The sequence below is a fragment of the Planococcus citri genome, chromosome 2, assembly GCF_950023065.1.
Source record: "Planococcus citri chromosome 2, ihPlaCitr1.1, whole genome shotgun sequence".
Lineage (NCBI taxonomy): Eukaryota > Metazoa > Arthropoda > Insecta > Hemiptera > Pseudococcidae > Planococcus > Planococcus citri.
Window position 1 is genome coordinate 6,412,500 of NC_088678.1, and position 23,358 is coordinate 6,435,857.

At 35.3% G+C, this 23,358-nt stretch overlaps 1 protein-coding gene across 5 annotated transcripts in view; it reads right to left on the bottom strand.

Annotated features, from left to right (window-relative positions):
* The window catches only part of Shab (Shaker cognate b), a 158,342-nt gene that overhangs the window by 98,713 nt on the left and 36,271 nt on the right, over positions 1-23,358 (bottom strand). For all 5 annotated transcript variants that reach the window (XR_010556652.1, XM_065348199.1, XM_065348200.1 and 2 more), the window contains one exon: positions 21,558-22,411. Coding sequence is in view for 4 of the 5 variants with exons in the window: in XM_065348199.1 (XP_065204271.1) it covers positions 21,558-22,358 (801 nt within the window). In the remaining variant the exon portion in view is untranslated. The remainder of the gene's footprint in view (positions 1-21,557; positions 22,412-23,358) is intronic.

The window sequence follows — 23,358 nt, forward strand, 5'->3', positions numbered from 1 at the left end:
ATATTTCAATTTATAGAAATCATTACAAGAAAACACTGACGTAGTTACTTGCCATTTTCTCGCTCGTACCATTGGTTAATTTGTTGCTTTTGTATCATTCTACGTACTATATAAATGTACTCGCTTCAAACGAAAAGTAAAAATTAATAAAGCTCGAACCCAGCTCTCATATCCATTCACCTTCTCTTTACCTTTTAACTACTCGTTCGACTACTGAAGCGTAAAAAACCTCGAGAATTCGAGCGTACCTACAGCTATAATTACGCCACCGTGCGCTTTTACTTTCTCCCAGTCCCACATAATGAATTCTACGAATAAGTGGCGCGTGTGTGTGTAAAAGAAAAAAAAAGACAGAAAAAGACAGAAAAAAAAACTACAAGTATATATATAAAAAAAAAGGTGTACGTCTGTGGCTTATGTGCAGCAAAATCACCATCTACGAAATAATTGGCGCGGAAGCTTATTTCATGCGAAAATGAAGCGATGAAATTTCCAAGAACCTTTTTCGTGTTTTCAAAAATGGTTTCAGCTAAGTATAGATACTCGTAGGTAGGTAGGTAGGTACTTTATTCGGATATCTGTGAAAGGGCCAGTTTAGTACTTGGAATTAGAAATTGGATTTTATTGTGCTCGAGGGCAGGATCACTTGACGATATGAAAGGGTTGCTGACCCGATGAGGTGGATGGGTAGGTAGGTAGGGGTGGAACTGGAAATGATTGTTTGCACATCTGTACAAATACCTACACTCGTATTATGAGCACTTGTAAAATAATAATCATCTTTGGGCGAATGACGAGTCGAGTCAGGAAATATCTACGTTTACAAAATTCGAGCAGAGTGGTTATATTATTGAAGTTGAGTATACAAGTGAAGATATGGTAAAGGTAATTGCAATTTTGATTTTCAATAAATTCTAGCTTCTTTCATATCCGTTATTATAATTTGAAATGTGATCGGTGGACGGTTTCAAAGAACTGAACTTTCATAATGAAAAATGCATCGCGAATAGAGAATGAAAATGGAAGATATATTATTGAAAAGTCAATTTCGAACTGAAGAAAAAAAATAAAACAAAATCATTGTTTTTTTCAAATTCAAAATAAATATGCATTTTCAAAGGTGACGTATAAAATTTGAAATTAATTTCATCGAAGCGTTTCGATATGCTGGCATTTGAATATTTCCAACTTCCATAGCACTTTCTTACGAGTATTTCTACATTTTGAGGGGAAGGGGGTTTTGCGCCAGGAATAAATTCTCCTCCAAAAAAATGAAGGAACGTATATCCAATCCCAGAGTTTTTCCAGACTTTTTACCAGCCTTTCAATATTTCGGATTTTGGGTGGCAAAGGGGGCATCGAGCCCGGAATAATTCATCATATGGGAACAAAATGAAAAGATTCCTGAGTTATGGTAAGACTTCGTTTTCAGGCTTCCAGACATTTTGGGCGGAGAAGGCGGTTTTGACCTCAATACAATTCGGCAAAATTGGTATTTTTTTTCTCATGGCAAACTTTCACCCCCCCCCCTCTCCAACACCTCTAATTTTATTAATTTCAGGTTGATTACCTAATTTTGGGAAAATTGAATAAAAAGACGAAAACAAAAAATGAATTGATTCCAAAAAATATCCAAACCGGAGACAAAAAGAGAACGAGAAAGATTCTCAAGGGGGGAGGGAATAAAATTTTGAGGACCAGTGGCCCCCAACCGAAGAATAAATTTACAAAAAGGAAATTGAAAGGGTTCCGAAATGTTTATGGGATTTTCTTTATACGTTTTCGACATTTTTGACGAATGAGGGGGGGGGGGGGAATTTGCACCAGAAATCAATTAATTGACAAAACGAAAGTTGAAACAATTGACGAGTCTTTCAATATTTTTGAGAGAGGGGGAGGGGTAGCGGAAGGAATAAATTCTCCTCCAAAAAGATGATGGAAAAGTACCCAATCTTAGTTTTTCTAGACTTAATTACCCAATCTTTTAATATTTTGGATTTTGGGAGGGGAAAGGGGCATCCAGTTGTTCGGAATTATTTATGGAGAAAAAATGAAAATATTCCTGTCGAGCTTTTTCGCAGGAATTTCTGTTCAAGATTCCAGAATTGTAGACGAAAAATATGGCTTTGACCTCAGAATAAATAATTTACAAGAAGGAAATTGAAAAGATACAAACATTTTTGTGCGATTTTCTTTCTAAGCTTTCAACATTTTTGACGGATTGGGGGAGGGGGATTTGCACCAGAAATCAATTAATTGATAAAACGAAAGTTGAAACAATTGACGAGTCTTTCGATATTTTTGAAGGGGGGGGGGAGAGTTGTGCCAGGAATAAATTCTCCTCCAAAAAAATGATGGAAAAGTGTCCAATCTTAGTTTTTCTAGACTTAATTACCCAGTCTTTTAATATTTTGGATTTTGGGAGGGGAAAGGGGCATCCAGTTGTTCGGAATTATTTATGGAGAAAAAATGAAAATATTCCTGTCGAGCTTTTTCGCAGGAATTTCTGTTCAAGATTCCAGAATTGCAGACGAAAAATGTGGCTTTGACCTGAGAATAAATAATTTACAAGAAGGAAATTGAAATGATCCAAACATTTTTGTGCGATTTTCTTTCTAAGCTTTCAACATTTTTGACGGATTATGGTGAGCGAGGGGGGGGGGGATCGCACCAGAAATCAATTAATTGACGAAACGAAAGTTGAAACAATTGACGAGTCTTTCAATATTTTTGAAAGAGGGGGGAAGAGTTATGCCAGGAAAAAATTCTCCTCCAAAAAAATGATGGAAAAGTGCCCAATCTTAGTTTTTCTAGAGTAAATTACCCAGTCTTTTGATATTTTGAATTTTGCAAGGGGAAAGGGGCATTGAGTCCAGAATTATTTATGGAGAAAAAAAAAGAAACAATTCCCGAATTATCGTAGGAATTTCTTTTCAAGATTCCAGAATTTTATACGAAAACAGTGGCTTTGATCTCGGAATAAATTTACAAAAAGAAAATTGAAAGAGTCCCAAAATTTGTATGGGACTTTCTTTCCACGTTTTCAACATTTTTGACCGCGGGGGGGAGGGGGAGTGGGAGGATTGCGCCAGAAATAAATGAATTGGAAACACGAAAATTGAAACAATACACAACACTCGAGTTCTTGTATAATTTTCTTACGAGTCTTTCAATGGAGGGGGGGGGGGCTTTGCGCCAGGAATAAAATTCATGAAAATGGGATCATAAGTTCTCAAGCTATTGCAGGAATTTTTTTCTAGGCTTTCGCAACATTTTTGGACAAGAGGGAGGTTTGAAGTTTCCGCAAGAAATAAGATCAATTCACAACCCCCCTCCCCCTCCAAAAAAACATTAGATTTTTGCGCCAGGAATAAACTTACAAAAAAATTGAAAAATAGAATCTGTACCTACATTTTCAAAAAAGGTTTTCAAACTGAACTTTTTCGAAGAATGAGTAGAATAGAATTAAGGGGATATGATCCTGGAATAAAGTAAAATGTGTTCCAAATAGCAAATTTTCATTTCGCTATTATGATCTCAAAATTCAAAAAAAAAAAAAAATGAAAAAATGAAAACAATTTTAAAGAGAGGATCGTTTTTATTTTTTATTTTAAAAATTACAAGTAGGCAGCAAAAAAAATCATAGAATAGGTACCTAGTATTGAAAATTTTGGGTCGAAAATTTCAATACAACAGCATTATTTTCTCTTCTCCTCTCTGATGGGATTCTAAATTTCCCATTTTTTGAAACCAATTTCAATCTTCTTTTCTTTTTCAATTTCCATTTTTCATAATAATTCCATAAAATAGGTATGTAATAAAAAATTTTACCCTTTTGTTTATTTTTTCTATTTTATTCAACATGTAGGGCGACTATAATCCAGCCATGATGGGAAATTTTGAAAAAAAAATCCCAAAAAGGTATAAATTTCAGAATTTTTCGAATTTTTGTAATTTTTATTTTGTTTTCTAAATCCGAAAATTTTCAATCCCATCTCCACGATGAGGGTAGAAAAAGCCAAAATCTGATGCTCTTTTGACATAATTTCACAATTTTTTTTCATACCCCACCCTCAACCTCTCCACACCCCTCACCCTAATGACAAAAATTCATTTTATGAAGTTTTTCAAGAGATAAATATCACAAAATTTTCAAACGTTAGCCCTCTCCTTCGACCTTGGAAACTCCAATTATTGAAAATAAACCTCCTAATGAATTTTTACCCATCTAAAAAAATCTCGCAGGTGGAAAATTTCTGAATCCCTCCAGCATTAGACTATAGCTTTCCTTCAGTCATATTCCTGAGAAAAAGACTTGACGAAGAGAAAATCAAGGCTAAGAAAAGGCATTAAATAATGCAAAAGGTTCGGGATAATCAAGTCAGAAAAACTCACTGACTTGAAATCTGACCAGAAAAATATTCTCATTTCCTACAAAAATCTGGTAATTGAACAGAAAATCAGGATAAAAAAGAGGCATGAAGTTGGTAATGCTGAAAACGAGACTAGCAAAGATGAAATTAAACATTTATAAGAGAATTGAGGTTTGATGAGGAAGAAAAAAAAAGTTACCTAAGTAAATGGAATATTTCTTCAAAAAAAAAAAAATCAAAAAAATTTAAAATAGCCACTGAGAAAATTTTTTTTTGATCTGATTAAATAAAATGAATAAAAAGGAAAGAAAACGAAGGAATTCAATTTATAAATTTTTAGAATGCTCGCGAGATGATTTTTATGTGGAGGGGACCCCGGGGAGGGGAGGGGAGGGGAGGCGTAATGACATTTATTTTGAGTCTATTTCGGCTCTCAACAAGTCTATCAATTGAAACATCATTTTTTTAAAAGAAATTCTGAGATTGGCCTTTTTAATTTTTTTTTTTTAATTCAAAAACCCTCCTCAAGGAAGAAAAATTATTCAAAACTTCGTTACGTAATCTTGAATTTACATTCCGACTTCTGAGAAACGACACGATTTTATTTATTCGTATCTTTATGGATGATCTCAATTTGCATAGGGTATTTATGCTATTTTAATACATTAATTAATTTATTATTCATCTTGTGATTCATTCCCTTCGTCTTTATGAAGATGAGATGATCAGGAATACCCAAACTGCTCCAATCATTTAATCTAAAAATAAATAAGAAGAGGTGAAAATGAACCCAACACCTGATGAAATTCTCACAGGTAATGCAAAGGATACCTTTGAATTGACCGTGTAAAATAATTCGCCACTCGACAGAAAAACGATCGAGAAAATTAATCTAAAAAATATCATCGAAATAAGGTAGGTACGTACAAGGTTGGACATTGTACATTGGTAGGGAGGGGGTGGGGGGTAAGTTAAGCACACGAAACAAAAACTACTCCGAGGTACTATTTACAACTGTTTTTTTCTTCTTCTTCGACAAAATACAATTAATAAGCGTGTGATTGAAAATACTACAGCGGGGCAAAGCGATGAGAAAAAAAACTCGTGTTAGCAGCACAAAGAGAGAGAAAAAAAATTTCTCTCGGCGGATCTCTGACGCGCGCATCAAAAAAACCACGTTAGTATTATAAGATATTTTCTATTATAATAGATTAAGAACACGTAGGTACGAAAAGTGTTGGTAAGTACACGTATATAATGGGGTTATTTTTCGTACACCCTGATACTATTTCGCAACCATGCAATGTATGGCTGTCGACCCATAACGCAATTCCCATCACAGTATTATTTATAAACATCTATGTGTGTGTATTGTACTATTATGTACGTAATAAAAACACCTAAAATATTCTGGCGTTTATCTAAACAAAAAAATAAAAAAACAAAACTTAATCGATGTTCGTAATAGTATTTCGCTGTTGAAAATGAAAAAAAAAAAAAAAAGTACACACATATAAAAAAAACAACAACAACAAGAGAGAAGACAAGGAGGAGTGAACACAACAGCAATCACCCGAACGCGCACACACAAAAATAGGCAATACAAAAGCGTAATAAATTAGCAATCTCTCGCTTTTTTTTCCATCGCAACAATAGTACGTAATTTCGTACTACAAAGAAACCAACAAAATAAAAAAAAATTCACAAGCTGTGTAGGAAAAAAAAATTGTGTGAGTAGGTAAAAAATTTGTCGCCGCACGTATGGAAAATTTCAAGAAAAACAACAACAATAGATCAAATTGATCACGCAATAGCGCACGAAAATATATGCGTACACGTGGGCATCAGCATGAGAAAACCTTGATTAGATATATTTTGCACATTGAATAACACATCTATAAGTAAGTAGTACAATAATGGTGTAAAAATTGGGGGAAAAAATTATCAGCGCTTAAATGGAAACGTACACGAAAACCACCTCCCACTTCGAATAATGTTCCAAGTTCCAACCCTTCTTACGATATAGGTTCGCGTATACAGTCGATTTGATGAGAGACCAGACCGCGTAGACCAATTGAAACGTAATAGTTGATTACATACGTAGAAAACCTCTTGCAACTTCACCACCAAATGGAAAACACTGAATAATTAAAACCACAAAATATCGATCCACCTACTGAACAAATACGGTTCATTTTTTAGTACTTTCTTTCTTCATGTCTCGAGTTTATTAATTCGATTCTTCGTAATGCATCGAGCGTGGAACCTCACCTTACTGAATGTAATATGGTTTTTTAGCCTTTAGGTTAATCAAGTTGACCGGAAAACCACTTTGAAAATCCGGCTGCGATTCGGATGGATGAAAAAATTGAGTTTTTGGAAATTCATGCGACCAAAATTTCAGTAGCCCAAAATTGAGTTTTGGGTTTTTGGAGAATTTTTGAAAAATTCAAAATACAAAGTTAGTCTATTAGGTACCTAGAAGAAAAATGTTTTTCATTTAGCGAAAGCTTCATATTTTTGAAACGAAGTCACGTCCAGTAAATTGGATAAAAACTCATTTCGCAACAATCACTCCCCCTCTCATCCCTTCACCATTTCAGCTAAATTACAAATTTCTAATCGATTTGAATTCCGAGACGTTGCTAGAAACGCCCACAGTGAAACCTTAAAAATTTCGAAATACTACATCAGATAATTCAAAGTCATTCGTACTCCAAACTGAAGCATTTTTTTTCCAATTTCTTAAACAATCGATCGCAAATTAGCCAAACATTTGTATACTGTAGTTAGTTTTCAAAAATTATATGAAATATTGATTTTTGAAATTTTGTAACATTCAACTTCCCTTCACCCTCCTCTCCAATCATGATGTAATTTTGGAGTAAAAATTGCAGAATTTTCTATGTATTTGATATTTTCTTAAATTTTCCAAAAAGACGGAATTCTTTGATTTTTATTGGATTTTATGACAAAACACTGAGGTGTGAGACATTTTTGCATTTTTTTTTAAATTTGACAAAAGACGGAAGCTAATAAAAAATTATGGCCAAATGACCTCGAGAAAACGTCCCACAGTGGACTGTGTGAGCACCCTCAAAACGCCTGTAATGGCTGTAATTCAAAAACTTACAATGAATCCTAAAACAATGGTACATACAATAATATCCTCCCTTATGTTTTTGGGGTCGCAGAATACGAATTTGACAATATTTTTTTTGTAGGGGTAGGGGGCGAGGGGGGTGAAAAATTCAAAATTTGACAATAATGATGTGTGATACGTCGAAATGTGCCAAGTATGAATAATTCAACTGAAAGTAAGTTCTTTTCATCAATTTACTGGATTTTAGTTTTTATAAAGTGATTATAGAGATAAAATTCATCTTAAAATCCGTTCTTTGCCTACTTGGCTGCATAAATTGGAATAGAACAAATTTTTGCACGTAGATGCACGGGAAATTCCAGTGGCTGGTAATACTTGAGATAGTGTATTTCAAGATATCAATTGTCATTTTTGACCGAAAGTGACCCAACGACCTCCACACAGTCAATTGTAGTGAAAAATCATAGTGAATTTTGTTAAAATGTTACAAATTTTTTCTTACTGGGACATTGACGGCTCCCCAACGTAAAATTCTTCATCCCCCACCCTTCACCCTTCCTTCACCTTCGAAAACGTAATTTTGACATTTATCACACATCATTATGGTCAAATTAAAAATTTTTCACCGTTTTCACCCTCTTCATCCCCCACCACATACCCCTAAGAAAAAAATATTGTCAGATTCGTGATCTACGCCCTCAAAAACATACATTTCGACATATCACACATTATTGTGGTCAGATTTTGAATTTTTCACCCCCTTCATCTCCCACTATTCACCCCTACGAAAAAAATAATGTCAAATTCGTATTCTGCGACCTCAAAAACATACATTTCGACATATCACACATCATTATAGTCAAATTTTGAATTTTTCACCGTTTTTACCCCCTTCATCCCCCCACCATAAAAATATTGTCAGATTCGTGATCTACACCCTCAAAAACATACATTTCGACATATCACACATTATTATGGTCAAATTTTGAATTTTTCACCCCCCCTCACTCCTCACCCCCCACCCCTACAAAAAAATATTGTCAAATTCGTATTCTGCGACCCCAAAAACATAAGGGATGATATTATTGTACCATTGTTTTAGGATTCATGGTAAGTTTTTGAATTACAGGCGTTTTAAGGGTGCTCACATGAGTCACATCCGCTCACTGTGTGTCCTAGGAAGAATTTCAAATTTTCAGGTTAATGTTCAACCTCCTCAAAAAAAGCTGAGTTTTAAAACTGAAAATTTTTAAAAATGTTTCAAGAATTGAAAGTTTTTTTTGTTGGAAATTTGATGGAAGGGGCTAATAAAAAAATTATGGCCAAATGATCTCAACAAAACGTCCTAGGAAGACTTTCAAATTTTTAGGTCAATGTTTATTAGCCTCCTCAGAAAAACTTAAAAGTTTTAAATTGAAAAAAAAAATTAGTTCAAGTGGTGTTTGGATGTTTTAACACTTCCATTTTATCATGTTTAAAACATTACAAAAGCTTCAAGTTCATTTTTGTCAAGTTCAGAAATTCTCAAAAAAATTACTGAACTCCAAAAGATCTCCTAAACAGAAAAAAACGTATTTTTTTACAAATAATTACAAAAAATTTTCAAACTTTGAACTCCTATCGGGAGGAGGGAGGTATTAACCACAAAGTTTGAATTTTTTCACGTCTCGTTGAGGTCATTTAGCTATAATTTTTTTTGCCAGGCTCGATCAAATTTTTATAAAAAAGAAAAGAAAAAGAAATTGGACACTACGTAAAATAATCTTGAAAAATCGCCTAAACAGAAAAAAAACACTCACGCATTCAGCGCGAGAAGACCGACTTTTCTTTAAATAAAAATTTTTTACGAACGAATTGATTCACTTCTTTTGAAACATTTGTACAGCAATTGATCTATCTACAATCGAAACGAATCATTAACGAACAATATTGGCGATTAAGTAAATAAATTGATTGATTTCTCGGTGAATCATTCGCGAACGAGTTGATCAATAGTTACTAAATCGTTCGCGAACGAATCGATTTGTACAAGTGACTCGTTCGCGAACGAATCGTTTCATTTAATCATTCGCGAACGAATTGATTCGTATTATTGATTCATTCGCGAACGAATCAATTCGTATTAGTGACTCATTTGCGAAAGAATCGATTCATTTGCTCAATTTTTGGTGAATCATTCACGAACGAATTGATCAGTTACTAAATCGTTCGCGAACGAATTGATTCGTACAAGTGACTCGTTCGCGAACGAATCGATTCGTACAAGCGACTCGTTCGCGAACGAATCGATTCGAACAAGCGACTCGTTTGCGAACGAATCGATTCGTACAAGTGACTCATTCGCGAACGAATCGATTCATCTAGTCATGTTTTGATGAATCATTCGCGAACGAATTGATTCGTATCATTGATTCGTTCACGAACGAATTGATTTGTACAAGTGACTCGTTCGCAAACGAATCGATTCGGACAAGTGACTCGTTCGCGAACGAATCGATTCATTTACTCACGTTTTGATAAATCATTCGCGAACGAATTGATTTGTATTATCGATTCATTCGCGAACGAATCAATTCGTATTAGTGACTCATTTGCGAACGAATCGATTCATTTGCTCAATTTTCGGTGCATCATTCACGAACGAATTAAAAAGCAAAAAAAAAACTTGTTTTTCTACACATGACTATGAAAAAATTTCAAAATTTTCAAATTATCAACTCCTACAAGGGAGGGGGAGGCATTGACTACAAAGTTCGACATTTTTTTAAGTCTTGTTGAGGTGCTTTGGCCACGACTTTTTTCTGGCCAGGCTCCATCAAGTTTCAAAAAAAATAAAAAATAAAAATTGAAAAACGACACACCTTACTGGACACCATGTACTTAAAATAATCTTCAAAATGGTATTTTCTCCCAGAAAATTGATGAAAATATGTTCGAAAACTTTACAACTCAGCAAAAAACAGATTTCCAACCTAAAATTCTCGAAATCCTACCAAAGATGTAGAAATCGATTCAGACAACTGAAATTTTAGTCACATGAATCTTAAACTTCTGTCTTTCCGAAAATTGAACTTCTAATGAAATTCGTATCGATCACCAAAAAAAAGCAACCCATTTTTACTAAAAAATTTCAAAAAATATCGAATCAATGAATCTTAATCAACATTTCATTCTCATTCTTCTCCTAACATCACTCTCGCCTCTTAAAATTAAAATAATGTGAAAAAAATGACTCTCTTCACATTACAGGTGAAGCACTGAAGATGTTCACCTCTGATTTGAGCAGGAATGCGATTTTTGGCAAGGATGAGATTTACCCCCCCCCCCCCAAAATAACCAAAATTTCAATTGATCGAATTAATTTTTTTGAAAATCCAAAAATGACCAGTTTTCAGAATTTTTTTTTCTTCAAATTTTCAAAAAATGAACTTTAAAAAAAATGAAAATGAGTTCTGAAAGTACGTAATACCGACACCTTCAAATTTAATTTTAAGTACTATTTCAAAATATTCTGGAACCTCTAACGCCATTTTGGATTTTTACAGCTTTTTTGAATTTTTCCAGGAGATTCGAAAATTACCTTGAGCAGCTTAAAATCGATCCAACTTCTTCAATAAGTTTATTTTACAATTGGGACGATTTCCAAGAGGACAGCTCGAGCATGCTTTTTTTTAATTAGAAATTTTCAACTATTCGTATTTTTTTGGAACTTTCAAAAATTTGCACAGAATCGAAAAATGAATTTCTGACTACTGAAATTTTCATACAATAATTTCCTCAGAGCCTCACACCATTTTCTTTCCAAAAATCGATTTTCCATCCGAATCGAAGCAGGATACCTCGAGAGGTTCGGTGGCTAAAGCATCGCAAAAAAATAATCAAAAATTGGCCAAAATTTGAATTTTTCAACAAAATTTTCTCCTTTTACCCTCCAAAAACTGTCAATTCCACCAATACCATATCCGGATACATTACAATCTAATCAACACCCAAAACCCTCTACCAAATCCCCAATCAAAATAATCTATCCATTTTACAAATTCAATTACCTTATTTTAATTCGAAAAAACAGTCCAAAAGCTATTTCTTTCAACGCGAAAAATTACATCATACTAAAAAATTTGTTCCACCCTTAAAATTTTCTCATCCGTAAAGTGCGAATTTCTCGCTGACGAAATTGCTTCTTTCTTTTTCTGCGTTTCTTTCGAAAAAATAATTATTTTTTTACGACCTTTTCGTAAATCGCGACGAAAAAAAAAGGCAGGTAAAACGAAAACGAAAAAAAAAAATCGAAACGAAAATACCCCATCGAGCGTTATACACGCGTAAAAATTTGAACATGAGGCGCGAGACGAAAAACCCCGAAAACGTGTAGGTAGTTTAAAAATAGAAGCTTATTCACGATGATTCGCGAAACCATTAAATTTTAATTTACACAGCATTTAACTTCGCCGCCGATAACTTTATTAGTTTTCGAGCCTCTTTGTTTCTATGTGCATTTTGCAATTTACACACGTTTCGTATACGCAAAAAAAAGCCATACAAAATGGCGATACGAGGCTGAAAATTCAGCCTCACTATCGCGTACAGGGTCGAAAAAAATTACCAATTTACCTACGTCGACGATTATGAGCCATTAAAAAAAAACATCCCGAAAATATACCTTATCAAATACCTATATTATACGCGAGCTCGATTCGCAGGAACGTGTAAATTTGCACGACTGTTTCCCCCTCCCTTCCTCCTTCCCTCCCACGTCGTCGTACTTTTCCCTTCTATGTATACTATCGGAACTCGAACGTGAAATCTTTTGTAATTTCGAGAAAAATAAATTGGTACACGGAATGTTGTAGATAAATAGAGGAAGAACCCCGGATACGACGAGATGGTGTTCGTGAAGAGCCAAACAGAATCTGTGTAGCATTCGCACACATTCCGGAAACCCTCTTCCTTTATACTACGAGGAGATATAATAATAATGTAACACCACTCGAAGAATCGAACTCGTGTTATTTTTGGCCACTTCGCTGTGGCAATCGCAATTCGGACCAGCGAGTGAAAAAAATCTCACATAATTATAGAAAGGATTTCCGACGAAATAATTTAATCTTGGCTCTGACGCGCACCACTGTGACCTGGTAAACGTAAAAAATGACAATTACCCGGTTGCATACCAGGTGGCCCCTTATAATAAATTTTTCGTCGCGCCATTTCTACATATATTCCATAAAGATCGACGAGCTAGCGTAATTTAATCACTCCAAGTCGAAATCTCGCATGCTGCAGTGTTACCAATATTGCAGCAATTTGCGACATTTCTTTCGAAAATATACCGCTTTTGTTTTCTCCTCGACATTATTACTCATTAGGGATAAATTTATCGTAAACAACAACATCAACAACAACAAAGACAACACAAACGTGTGTGAAACGAAACAACACCTTATTGTAGCTGAATAGCATAGGAGAGGGGAGGAGTGACCATTAACACCACTTAGGCACTTACGAAAGACAAGTGCTTCACGTACGTTTACGTACGTACGTACGTAGGAAATGTGTACACATGAAAATTAAACAAATGGAACGTTTAAACTAAATATACGCAATGATTGTAACGACAAAACACGAAAATTCGTGTCAAGCGTTATAAGCGACAAGCAAACGACAAGTTGACGGTTTTACGACGACGAGCGGAGCGACAGTTTCATTTTTCATCTGTTCGCGGTCTCGTGTCAGAAAAAAAGAAGAAAAAAAGTCAACTCGATGGGCTGATAACTGCCCTCCTACGATACACGTGTTCGATGATGTGGGTTTTTATGAGTGAAAAATGGTGAAATATCATTAGTTTTTTGGATTTGGAAATCAATCGTGATGTTTAAGTGAGAAAAAGTGCCCCAATTCGCACGAATCAGCGATCAAAATGGTTTTTATGAGTGAAAAATGGTGAAATATCATTAGTTTTTTGGATTTGGAAATCAATCGTGATGTTTAAGTGAGAAAAAGTGCCCCAATTCGCACGAATCAGCGATCAAAATATATGTAATTCGGAAGTAATTTTTGCATTAACAAGGGAAGTATCCCAAACAGCCCAAAAAATGTTGAACCGAATAAAAGGCACTCAAGACCTCAAAATATACCACTGCCTAAAATTTCAGGAGCTGAATTGATTTTTTTGAATTTTGACGAATTTTTGAAAATTCAAATTTGGGCCAAAAATGGGAAAAACTCAAAATGTCACCGAATTGATCTACAACGCTGAAATTTGATTTGTGGCTCATTTTTTACCTTCTGAGTCGATTGATGATGGTCTCAAACCGTTCTGCTGAAGCTTCCAGGGAATTTTCGGATTTCCCAGGTTTTGAAGAAATGCTGTAAATAAAGTGAAAATGAAATTCAGAACCCATAGACTCAAATTTATCAACCTTTGGGACCCTATTGACCGACTTAGGCACCTGCTTTCAAAATCCTTTTGAACCGGTTCAATTTTAAAATTTTCTCCAGTGATCATTATTTTTGAAAAAAATTCATTGTTCGCGAATGCAAAAAAGAAGAAAGCTTAAATCTGGTCTTTGAAATTTTGTTGAAAATTCAACTTTAAAAAATCTGCTGGAGACTCCAGGAATTTTCAAAAAGTCGCTGGAGGCTCCAAAATGACTTGAACTCACCTGAAGTCGTCTTCAGAGAGTGCTAAATTGGAGTGAAGAGTAAATCTACGTTTTTCATCTCCATTTGATGAAATTTTCTGAAAATTACAAGTTTCAAAAATCTACTGGAGGCTCCAGTAATTTTCAATAAGTAGCTGGAGACTCCAAAACGACTTGAAATCCATCTGCAGTCGACTTCGTAACGTATTGAAATTAGTTTGCAGAATGAATTTCGTCTTTCCAACTCCAATTGATGAAATTTTGGGGAAATTTCAATTTTCAAAAATCTACTGGAGGCTCCAATAATTTTCAAAAAATCGCCGGAGGCTCCAAAACGACTTGAAATGCACCTGCAGTCGACTTCGTAGCGTATTGAAACTAGTTTACAGAATAAATTTCGTCTTTCCAACTACATTTTGATGAAATTTTGAGGAAATTTCAAGTTTAAAAAATCTCCTGGAGACTCCAGAACTACTCTAAACGGTCTTGAATAGTTTCTAATCGATTTGGCAGGTCGAAAATAGGGTATATTCCAAATTTCAGCTTTCTAGGTCAATTTGGTAAGATTTTGATTTTTTTCCTCATTTTTGGCCTAAATTCTATTTTCAAAAATTCACCAAAAATCGAAAAAGGCACTTTAGCACTTGAAATTTTGTCAGATGATAAATTTTTGAATGCTTTTTCGAGCTACCTTTGTAAGGTTCAAAAAATTTCATGCAAGTCCTATGTTGGAACGCAAAATCTACGATTTCGGCTGAAATAAGTGCCTTTTTCGATTTTTGGTGAATTTTTGAAAATTAAATTTGAGCCAAAAATAAGGGAATAAATCAAAATTCTACCAAATTGACCAAGAAAGCTGAAATTTGGGATATGCCCTATTTTCGACCTGCCAAATCGATTGGAAACTATTTCAACCTGTTTTGAGCAGTTCTGGAGCCTCCAGCAAATTTTTGAAACTCGAAATTTCACCAAATTTCATCAAATAGAGATGGAAAGCCGAAATTCATTCTGTGAACTAATTTCAATACGCTATGAAGTCGACTGCAGGTGGTTTTCAAGTCGTTTTGGAGCCTCCGGCGAATTTTTGAAAATTACTGAAGTCTCCACCAGATTTTTGAAACTTGAAATTCCCACAACATTTTATTAAACGGATTTACCAAGCTGAAATTTACTTCGCAAACTAATTTCAATACGATATAAAGTCGACTGCATTTGGAAAATTGAAATTTTCCAAAAAACGCCATACAACCTTTCAAAAAGTTGCTGGAGGCTCCAAAACGACTTGAAATCCACCTGCAGTCGACTTCGTAGCGTATTGAAATTAGTTTGCAGAATAAATTTTGGCATTCCAACTCCATTTTGGGAAATTTCAAGTTTCAAAAATCTACTGGAGGCTCCAGTAATTTTCAAAAAGTCACCAGAGGCTCCAAAACGACTTTTAATCCACCAGCATTCGACTTCGTAGCGTATTGAAGTTAGTTCGCAGAATGAATTTCTGCTTTCCAACTCCATTTGATAAAATTCTGTGAGAAATTTCGAGTTTCAAAAATCTACTGGAGCCTCCAGTAATTTTCAAAAAGTCGCTGGAGGCTCCAAAACAACTTGAAATCCACCTGGAGTCGACTTTATAGCGTATTGAAATCAATTTGCAGAAATTTAAAGATTCAAAAGTCTACTGGAGGCTCTAGTACTTTTCAAAAAGCCACTGGAGGCTCCAAAACGACTTGAAATCCACCTACAGTTGACTTCATAGCGTATTGAAATTAGTTTGCAGAATTAATTTCGTCTTTCCAATTCCATTTGATGAAATTTTGTATCAATTTCGAGTTTCAAAAATCTGCTGGAGGCTCCAAAGCTGCTGAAAACGGTTTGAAACAGTTTTCAATCGATTTATGGTAGGTTGAAAATAGGGTATATCCCAAATTTCAGCTTTCTAGGTCAATTTGGTAAGATTTTGATTTTTTCCCTCATTTTTGGCCTAAATTCAATTTTCAAAAATTCACCAAAAATCGAAAAAGGCACTCTAGCACTGAAAATTTTGTCAGGTGATAAATTTTTGCATGCTTTTTCGATCTTAGGGTACAAACCAAATTTTGAGCTTTCCAGGTCAATTAGGTAAAATTTTGATTTTTTCCCCCATATAGATGAAATGCCCCTTGCCCCTGTCCTCAGATTTTTGTAATTTTGATGAAACATTTGGTTGGTACATTTAAAAAATGTTGGGCCCAAAAAGGTCCCCCTCCCACCCCTTTCCCCTAAAATGGCAAAAAACGGTTTTTTCGGGGGGGGGGGAATCATACGTCAACAATTTTTGAACAAAAATTGGCCAATTTTGGGGTAAATGAAGATTGACAATATGGATATGGTTCTCATATAAATCGAACTCGTTGAACACGAATATGAAGTTAGATTTGCAGTTGAACCCTCTTAAGGGCACATGGGGGAAGAGAGACGCCCAAAAATTGATTTTTTTTCGTGAAAAATGCTTCATTATAGCGCTATTTTCCATTTTTTGGGGCAATCCACCTTACTTCGAAAAATCGAAAAAGTTTTTTTTAAGAAAGTAAATTCTTGTACCGGAATTAGCTTTGGAGATGTGACGGTTTTAAGTTTCCTTTTTTTGTCAATATCTCCCTCCTGGGGAAAGAGGGGGAGGGGGGGTGAAAAAATTTGAAAAAAATTACGGGTCTAAACTCGTGTTTCCTCTATTATATTTCGGGTGAATTCAAGATTTTTTAATTCAGAGTACCATTTATCGTCATCCAACGAAATGGTCAGAACTGTTATTTATTAGCACCGACTGATGGTATATACTAATGAAGATAGGGAGTCAAACATTCGTCAATTAACTCTCTTTATCACAAAAGAGAATTCAGAGAGTCTAAAGAATGAAGTTTATCTTCAATCTCACATTGATTCTAGATCTTTGGAACAACGAATCAAAGACTTCTTTACAGATCATCAAAATACTGAAGATGAAAATGAAGAGGAGGAAGTCGATTCGATACCTGATCAAGACGACGCCGTTAGCGAAGTCATAGTAAGTAATAAAGATTTCAGACGAGCTTTCGAAGCAGTCCTGAAGGAAGTCACCAAAGCACCACGAGAATATCGCGCAAAAGCTGGAGCCAAACATGCAGCACTTGCTGAAATAGACTCACAACTCCCAGATGGTACCACACTGGCAAAACCACGGTGGGTGGGGGAAAATTTTTTGGGTCCAACATTTTTTCAAAGATACCGAACAATGTTTCTTCAAAATTTCAAAAATTCGAGCACAGGTACATTTCATCTATTTTACACGGGAGCACTCTTGAAAAATTTTTAAAAATTCGCTAAAAAATTGGAAAATGAATTTCAGCACTTGAAATTTTGGCTAACGGTGTATTTTGAGGTCTTCTATCAATTCCTTTTTGTCCAGCTTAAAAATTGTTGTGCCGGTTAAGACACTTCCCTCGTAAGAAAATTTTTATCAAGATATTAGATTATGAGGGGGGAGGTGGATGTTTCTCAAATGAGGCAACATTTCTTTTGCACGCTCAGAATCTCCAAATTCATCTAAAACATTTTAAACAATCACCGGGAGACGTTGCATCCCCCTTCTATGCCCCCTAAAAAAACACATTTTTTCCATTCACAAATGTAGAACGAATAGGAAGGTATTTCACGATTGATTTCCTAATTTGAAACCACGTACTGAAGAATTCTAATCAGTAACGGAGACCGTACGACGACGTATTTTTGAACCCTCTCGTATAATTAATGGAAGAACGTGTAACGTAAACTCATCTTTGCGTAATTTTCATTACACTGAAATGATCCAGCTTCGCAGATAATTAGGTCGGTCTAATATATCGTCCGAGACGAAAATAGTATAGAATTACTCGAGTGTATACTGTGTACTGTATACTAGCGAAAAGCCCAGGTTCTTTTCGAACACCGCGTATCCCTTGTTCTTGTTAAAAGCACACCAATATCTCAATTCTGACAAGATAGTATAAATGCAAATTATACCATACCAACACACTTCAATGTGAAGAGGCTCGCGACTCACTTACATTCGCAGCCAAGCGAGTACAAATGAAATAAAAGCTTATTACGCGGTTTTCCTCGTGTTTTCTCTTCGTATAAGTATTTCGTATGTATCAACTGTAGTATGTGCAGTAAAACCGAGTCGAGTCGGTTAATTATTCCTCCGTTAGCGAAATATTTACGGTTTAGAGTTTCGCACGCGGGTTCCATTCCGAATGAAATTACAAATTAAAATACCGTTTTGAGGTTGACGTAAGAACGTTTGAATTGGAATGCGAAACGTGAAGTTCGCAGGATTAGCAAAAAAAAAAAAAAATGTCTTTCTAAAAAAAAAAGGGAAATGATTCTTCGATTCATGAGTCATTTTTTTTAGGACGAATCGTTCGCAAACGATGAGCACTCGAGATAAAGAAGACTTTTTTCGCCAGTTTAGAAACATCATTTACTGCAAAAAGAATACTTATTGAACGAAGAATGAAGTCATTTTGAGCATCTTCCAGAATTGCAATGCGAAAGATTGTTCAAAGCGAATCGTTCGTGAACGAAGAGTACACTCACGTCAGGTTCGTTCACAAACGATCGAATTTACCGACGACTCCATATTGACCCAAGAACTAGGATAATTTGCAAACGAAAACAATGATTCAGTGATTCGAAATCAAAAACCGAACGAATCGTTCGCGAACGAAGAGTCATTTCAAGCCAAATTAGTTCACGAACGATTAAATTTGTTAGTGACTCAAAATCAAGCGAATAATAACTTGCAAGCAAAACAATCGTCCTGGAATTCAAAATGAAAAAAAAATGAATCGTTCGCGAACGAAAAGTCAATGCTAACCAAATTCATCTCCAAACGACTGAATCTGTTGGCGAACTCAAAATGAGCTTATGATACTTCGAAAACAAAAGAATCATTCAGTCATTTGAAATCATGCCAAAAATGAATCGATCGTGAACGAAAAACCAATCTGAGCTCAAATCGTTCGCAAACAATTGAATTTATCAACCCCATAAAAATGAGAGAATAATAATTCAATTCAGAAACGAAAGAATCATTCGGTGATTCAAAATTAAGAAATGAATGAATCGCGAACGAACGAAGAGTCAATTCGAGCAGATTCGTTCACAAACGATTGAATCTGTTGGTGACTCCAAATTGAGTGAATAATAATTAGAAAACGAAAAATCGTTCAGTCAGTTCAGTGATTCAAAACTGAAATACGAATGAATCGTTCGCGAACGAGAGTCAATTTAGGCTAAATTACTTTACGAACGACTGAATCTGTTCGGGATTCTTAACTAAGTGAATAAAAACTCAAGAACCAAAGAATCGTTCAGTGATTCAAAATTTAAAAATGAATGAATCGTTCGCGAACGAAGAGTCAATTCAAGCAAATTCATTCATAAACGATTGAATCCGTTGGTAACTACAAATTGAGTGAATAATAATCAGAAATTCAGAAAACGAAAAATCGTTCAGTGATTCAAAATTGAAATACTATTGAATCGTTCGCGAACGAGAGTAAATTTAGGCTGAATTGGTTCAAATAACGACAGAATTTGTTCCTGACTCCTGACTAAGTGAATTATAATTCAAGAACCTAGCAATCGTTCAGTGATTCAAACTAAAAAAAAATGAATGAATTGTTCGCGAACGAAAAGTCAATTTACGCAAATTCGTTCATAAACGATTGAATCTGTTGGAAAATTCAATTTAAGGTAATGATGATCTCCAAGACTAAAGAATCGTTCTGTGAATCAGAACTGAAATACTAATGAATCGTTCGCGAACGAGATTGAATTTATGCTAAATTAGTTCAAAAACGACTGAATTTGTTCCTGACTCCAAAATGAATGAACAATAATTCAAAAAACCTAAGAATCGTTCAGTGATTCAAAATTAAAAAATGAATGAATCGTTCGCGAACGAGAGTCAATTTAGGCTAAATTACTTCACAAACGACTGAATTTGATCGGGACTTCCAATTAACTGAATAATAATTCATGAACTAAACAATCGTTCAGTGATTCAAAATTTAAAAATTAATGAATCATTCGCGAACGAAGAGTCAATTCATGCAGATTTGTTCACAAACGATTGAATCTGTTGTTGAATTCAAATTAAGGTAATGATGATTTGAAAGACTAAAGAATCGTTCAGTGAATCTGAATGAAATCGAAATGAATCGTTCGCGAACGAGAGTCAATTTAGGCTAAATTAGTTCACAAACGACTGAATCTGTTCAGGACTGCCAACTAAGTGAATAATATTTCAAGAATCAAAGAATCGTTCAGTCGTTCGCGAACGAAAATTCAATTCATGCAGATTTGTTCACAAACGATTGAATCTGTTGTTGAATTCAAATTAAGGTAATGACGATTTGCAAGACAAGTGAATCTGAATGAAATCAAAATGAATCGTTCGCGAACCAGAGTCAATTTAGACCAAATTTGTACACAAACGACTGAATCTGTTCCTGACTCCTAACTAAGTGAATAATTAATAATAATATTTCAAGAATCAATGAATCGTCCATTGATTCAAAATTAAAAAATGAATGAATCATTCGCGAACGAAGAGTCAATTCGTGCAGATTCATTCACAAACGATTGAATTTGTTAGTGACTTGAAATTAAGCTCGTGATCATTTGCAAGATCAAAGAATCGTTCAGTGAATCTGAACGAAATCGAAATGAATCGTTCGCGAACGAATCGTCAATGTAAGCCAGAATTGTTCGAAAAGTATTGGTTAAGCTAAAAATAATTTTCAAACTATAGAATTGTACATTTCTTCAAAAACGAATGAATCGTTCGCGAACGAACTACAAAGAATCAATTCAAATTCGATTTGTTCGCAAACGATCGAATCTGTCAACGAATCTATACTGAACTACCAAATGATGATTTGCTTTCAAAAAACTGAGGAATCGTTTAGAGAATCGAATTAATAACGAATGAATCATTCGCGAACGAAGAGTCGTTCTAAGCCAGAATCACGTGAAAATGATTGAATCTGTCGATGACTTCAAATTGACGGAATAATAATTTGTGAATAAATAAGTACTGTTCAATGATTCGAAATCAGGCGATGAACGACTCGTTCATAAAAGATGAATTGAATAATTAAACCCAAATCACACAATCCACAAAGAACGAACCGAGAATCACTTCAAGTTCGTATTCGACTGAAAAAAATGAATCATTTTCAGAAGAATCATTTCCAATACAGATTATAACAACTGTTCCTAACCAAATTCTTAATCAACCTATCACCAAAAATACTCCTTCAATGAATGGAAATTTCAACTCTCTTCACAAACTAAACGCCAAGTTTCCCCATTTCAACCTCCTCGAATACCTAAAACTAATCATCCACCACCTAAGGTTACCATCCATTTACTCACCCTGGCTGCAATTGAGGTATTAGGTTTTTCCAACAGGTCCCAAACCATTTGTTGATAATAGGCACATTTTCCTTCGCCGAACTCCTCTTCGTCTCGTTGCCTGAGCGATTCGGCTTCCTTTCGCATCTCCTCGTGTACATGCTCCTTACGCTGATGATACTTATGCTGACAGCACGACTCCAGGTACAACTCGTCCACTCCCCAATACTCCAGATCGTCACTGAACGCCAGCACGCACATCTCGTCGACCAAATGAAGTTTACCAGTGCGATAAAAATTCAATATGGAGCTGAACGATTTCGGATGTCTGTCGAAAAAATACTCGTTATCGACCAGGCTGTAATCGTCGCATAATTCCGTGATGGCTTCGTGAGTATTGCAGTCTCTCAGTCGTCCCAGTCTCGTATGCGGCAGTCTTTCCAACGTTCGCCAAAGCACCTCGTGTTTTACACCGCCTACGTTTATCTTGACCCGTCGATTGAGCGCTTTCGAGCGCATAATCATGAACGGCTCCGGAGGCAGAGACGACATCGAACGTGAGAAATTCTTGTACATGCTGAGCGAGTGTTGAGGCATAGGTGTGATCGGATTGGCCGGGAAGCGTACCTCTTTCACCGACGAGGTATCTTGGGCCTCGGCGAACCCTAAGCTGGTCGTCTCGCTCCATTTGGCCGATCCTAGGTGCCCTCCGGATGAGACTATGGTGGGCACGGAACCGACACCGCCGCTGTTCACGTTACCAACGCTACCGCTGATACATCCGCCTCCGCTGTCTAGCGTCGTATCGCTCTCCGAAGCCATCAATCGACCCACTGCCACCACATACTCTTCTGACCTCTCATTGGTCCAGCCTCCTGTAACAAATCAAAACGAAAATTCAACCGTTAACAATTATGTATAAAAGATCATTTTTATACAGGAGTAAGAACAGACAGAGATGGAAATTTCTCGGCATTTTTGGCAATGGTCAAGCTTTTTTGACAGTTTTGGTTTTGGCTAAATAGGAGGGTTTTTTGGGGCATTTTTTGGTATTTTGAAAAAAAAAAGAAAATAGGATCTTTTTCGGCATCTTACTACAGAAAGCTGAATTTGAAGCCATTTTTGAACAAATAATGCAATATCTTTAGATTTCTGGCAAAAAGCACAATTTTTGGCATTTTTATCATAAGAGGAGGAATGTTTTGGCATTTTGCGGACAAAAAGTAGAATTTATGGCATTTTTAGCAGATATTAGGATTTTTTGACAATTTCAGCAAAATAGCAGGGATTTATTGGCACTTGAAAAAAAAAATACTTCTTTGCTAAAGAAGTAGGATTTTTGTCAGTTTTCACAGGAAGCAAAATTTTCTGACTATTTTCAACTTTTTGACATTTTTTGACAAAAAGTACAATTTTTGGAATTTTTGGAAGCAAAATATGTAAATACATATTTTGTTGTAGAATGTATTTTTGACGAACCAATTTGTTTCTCATTTTAAAATGAACAAATTTCACATTTGAAACCTCCGAAAATCCAAAAAAGAAAAAAAAATTATACTGTATGTATCAATTGGCAAAATTTATGTTATTCTACCAAATCAATCCACATATTTTCATTCGACATCATCTCCTCTCAAAAACCTAAAAATAGCTTCTACTTTAGAAATGGGACCCAACATGATATCTGCCTCAGGCAACAAATTAATCGATTCGTTCGCGAACGAGTCACTTATACGAATCAATTCGTTCGCGAATGATTCACCAAAAATTATTCAATTCGTTCGTGAATGATTCACCAAAAATTGAGTAAATGAATCGATTC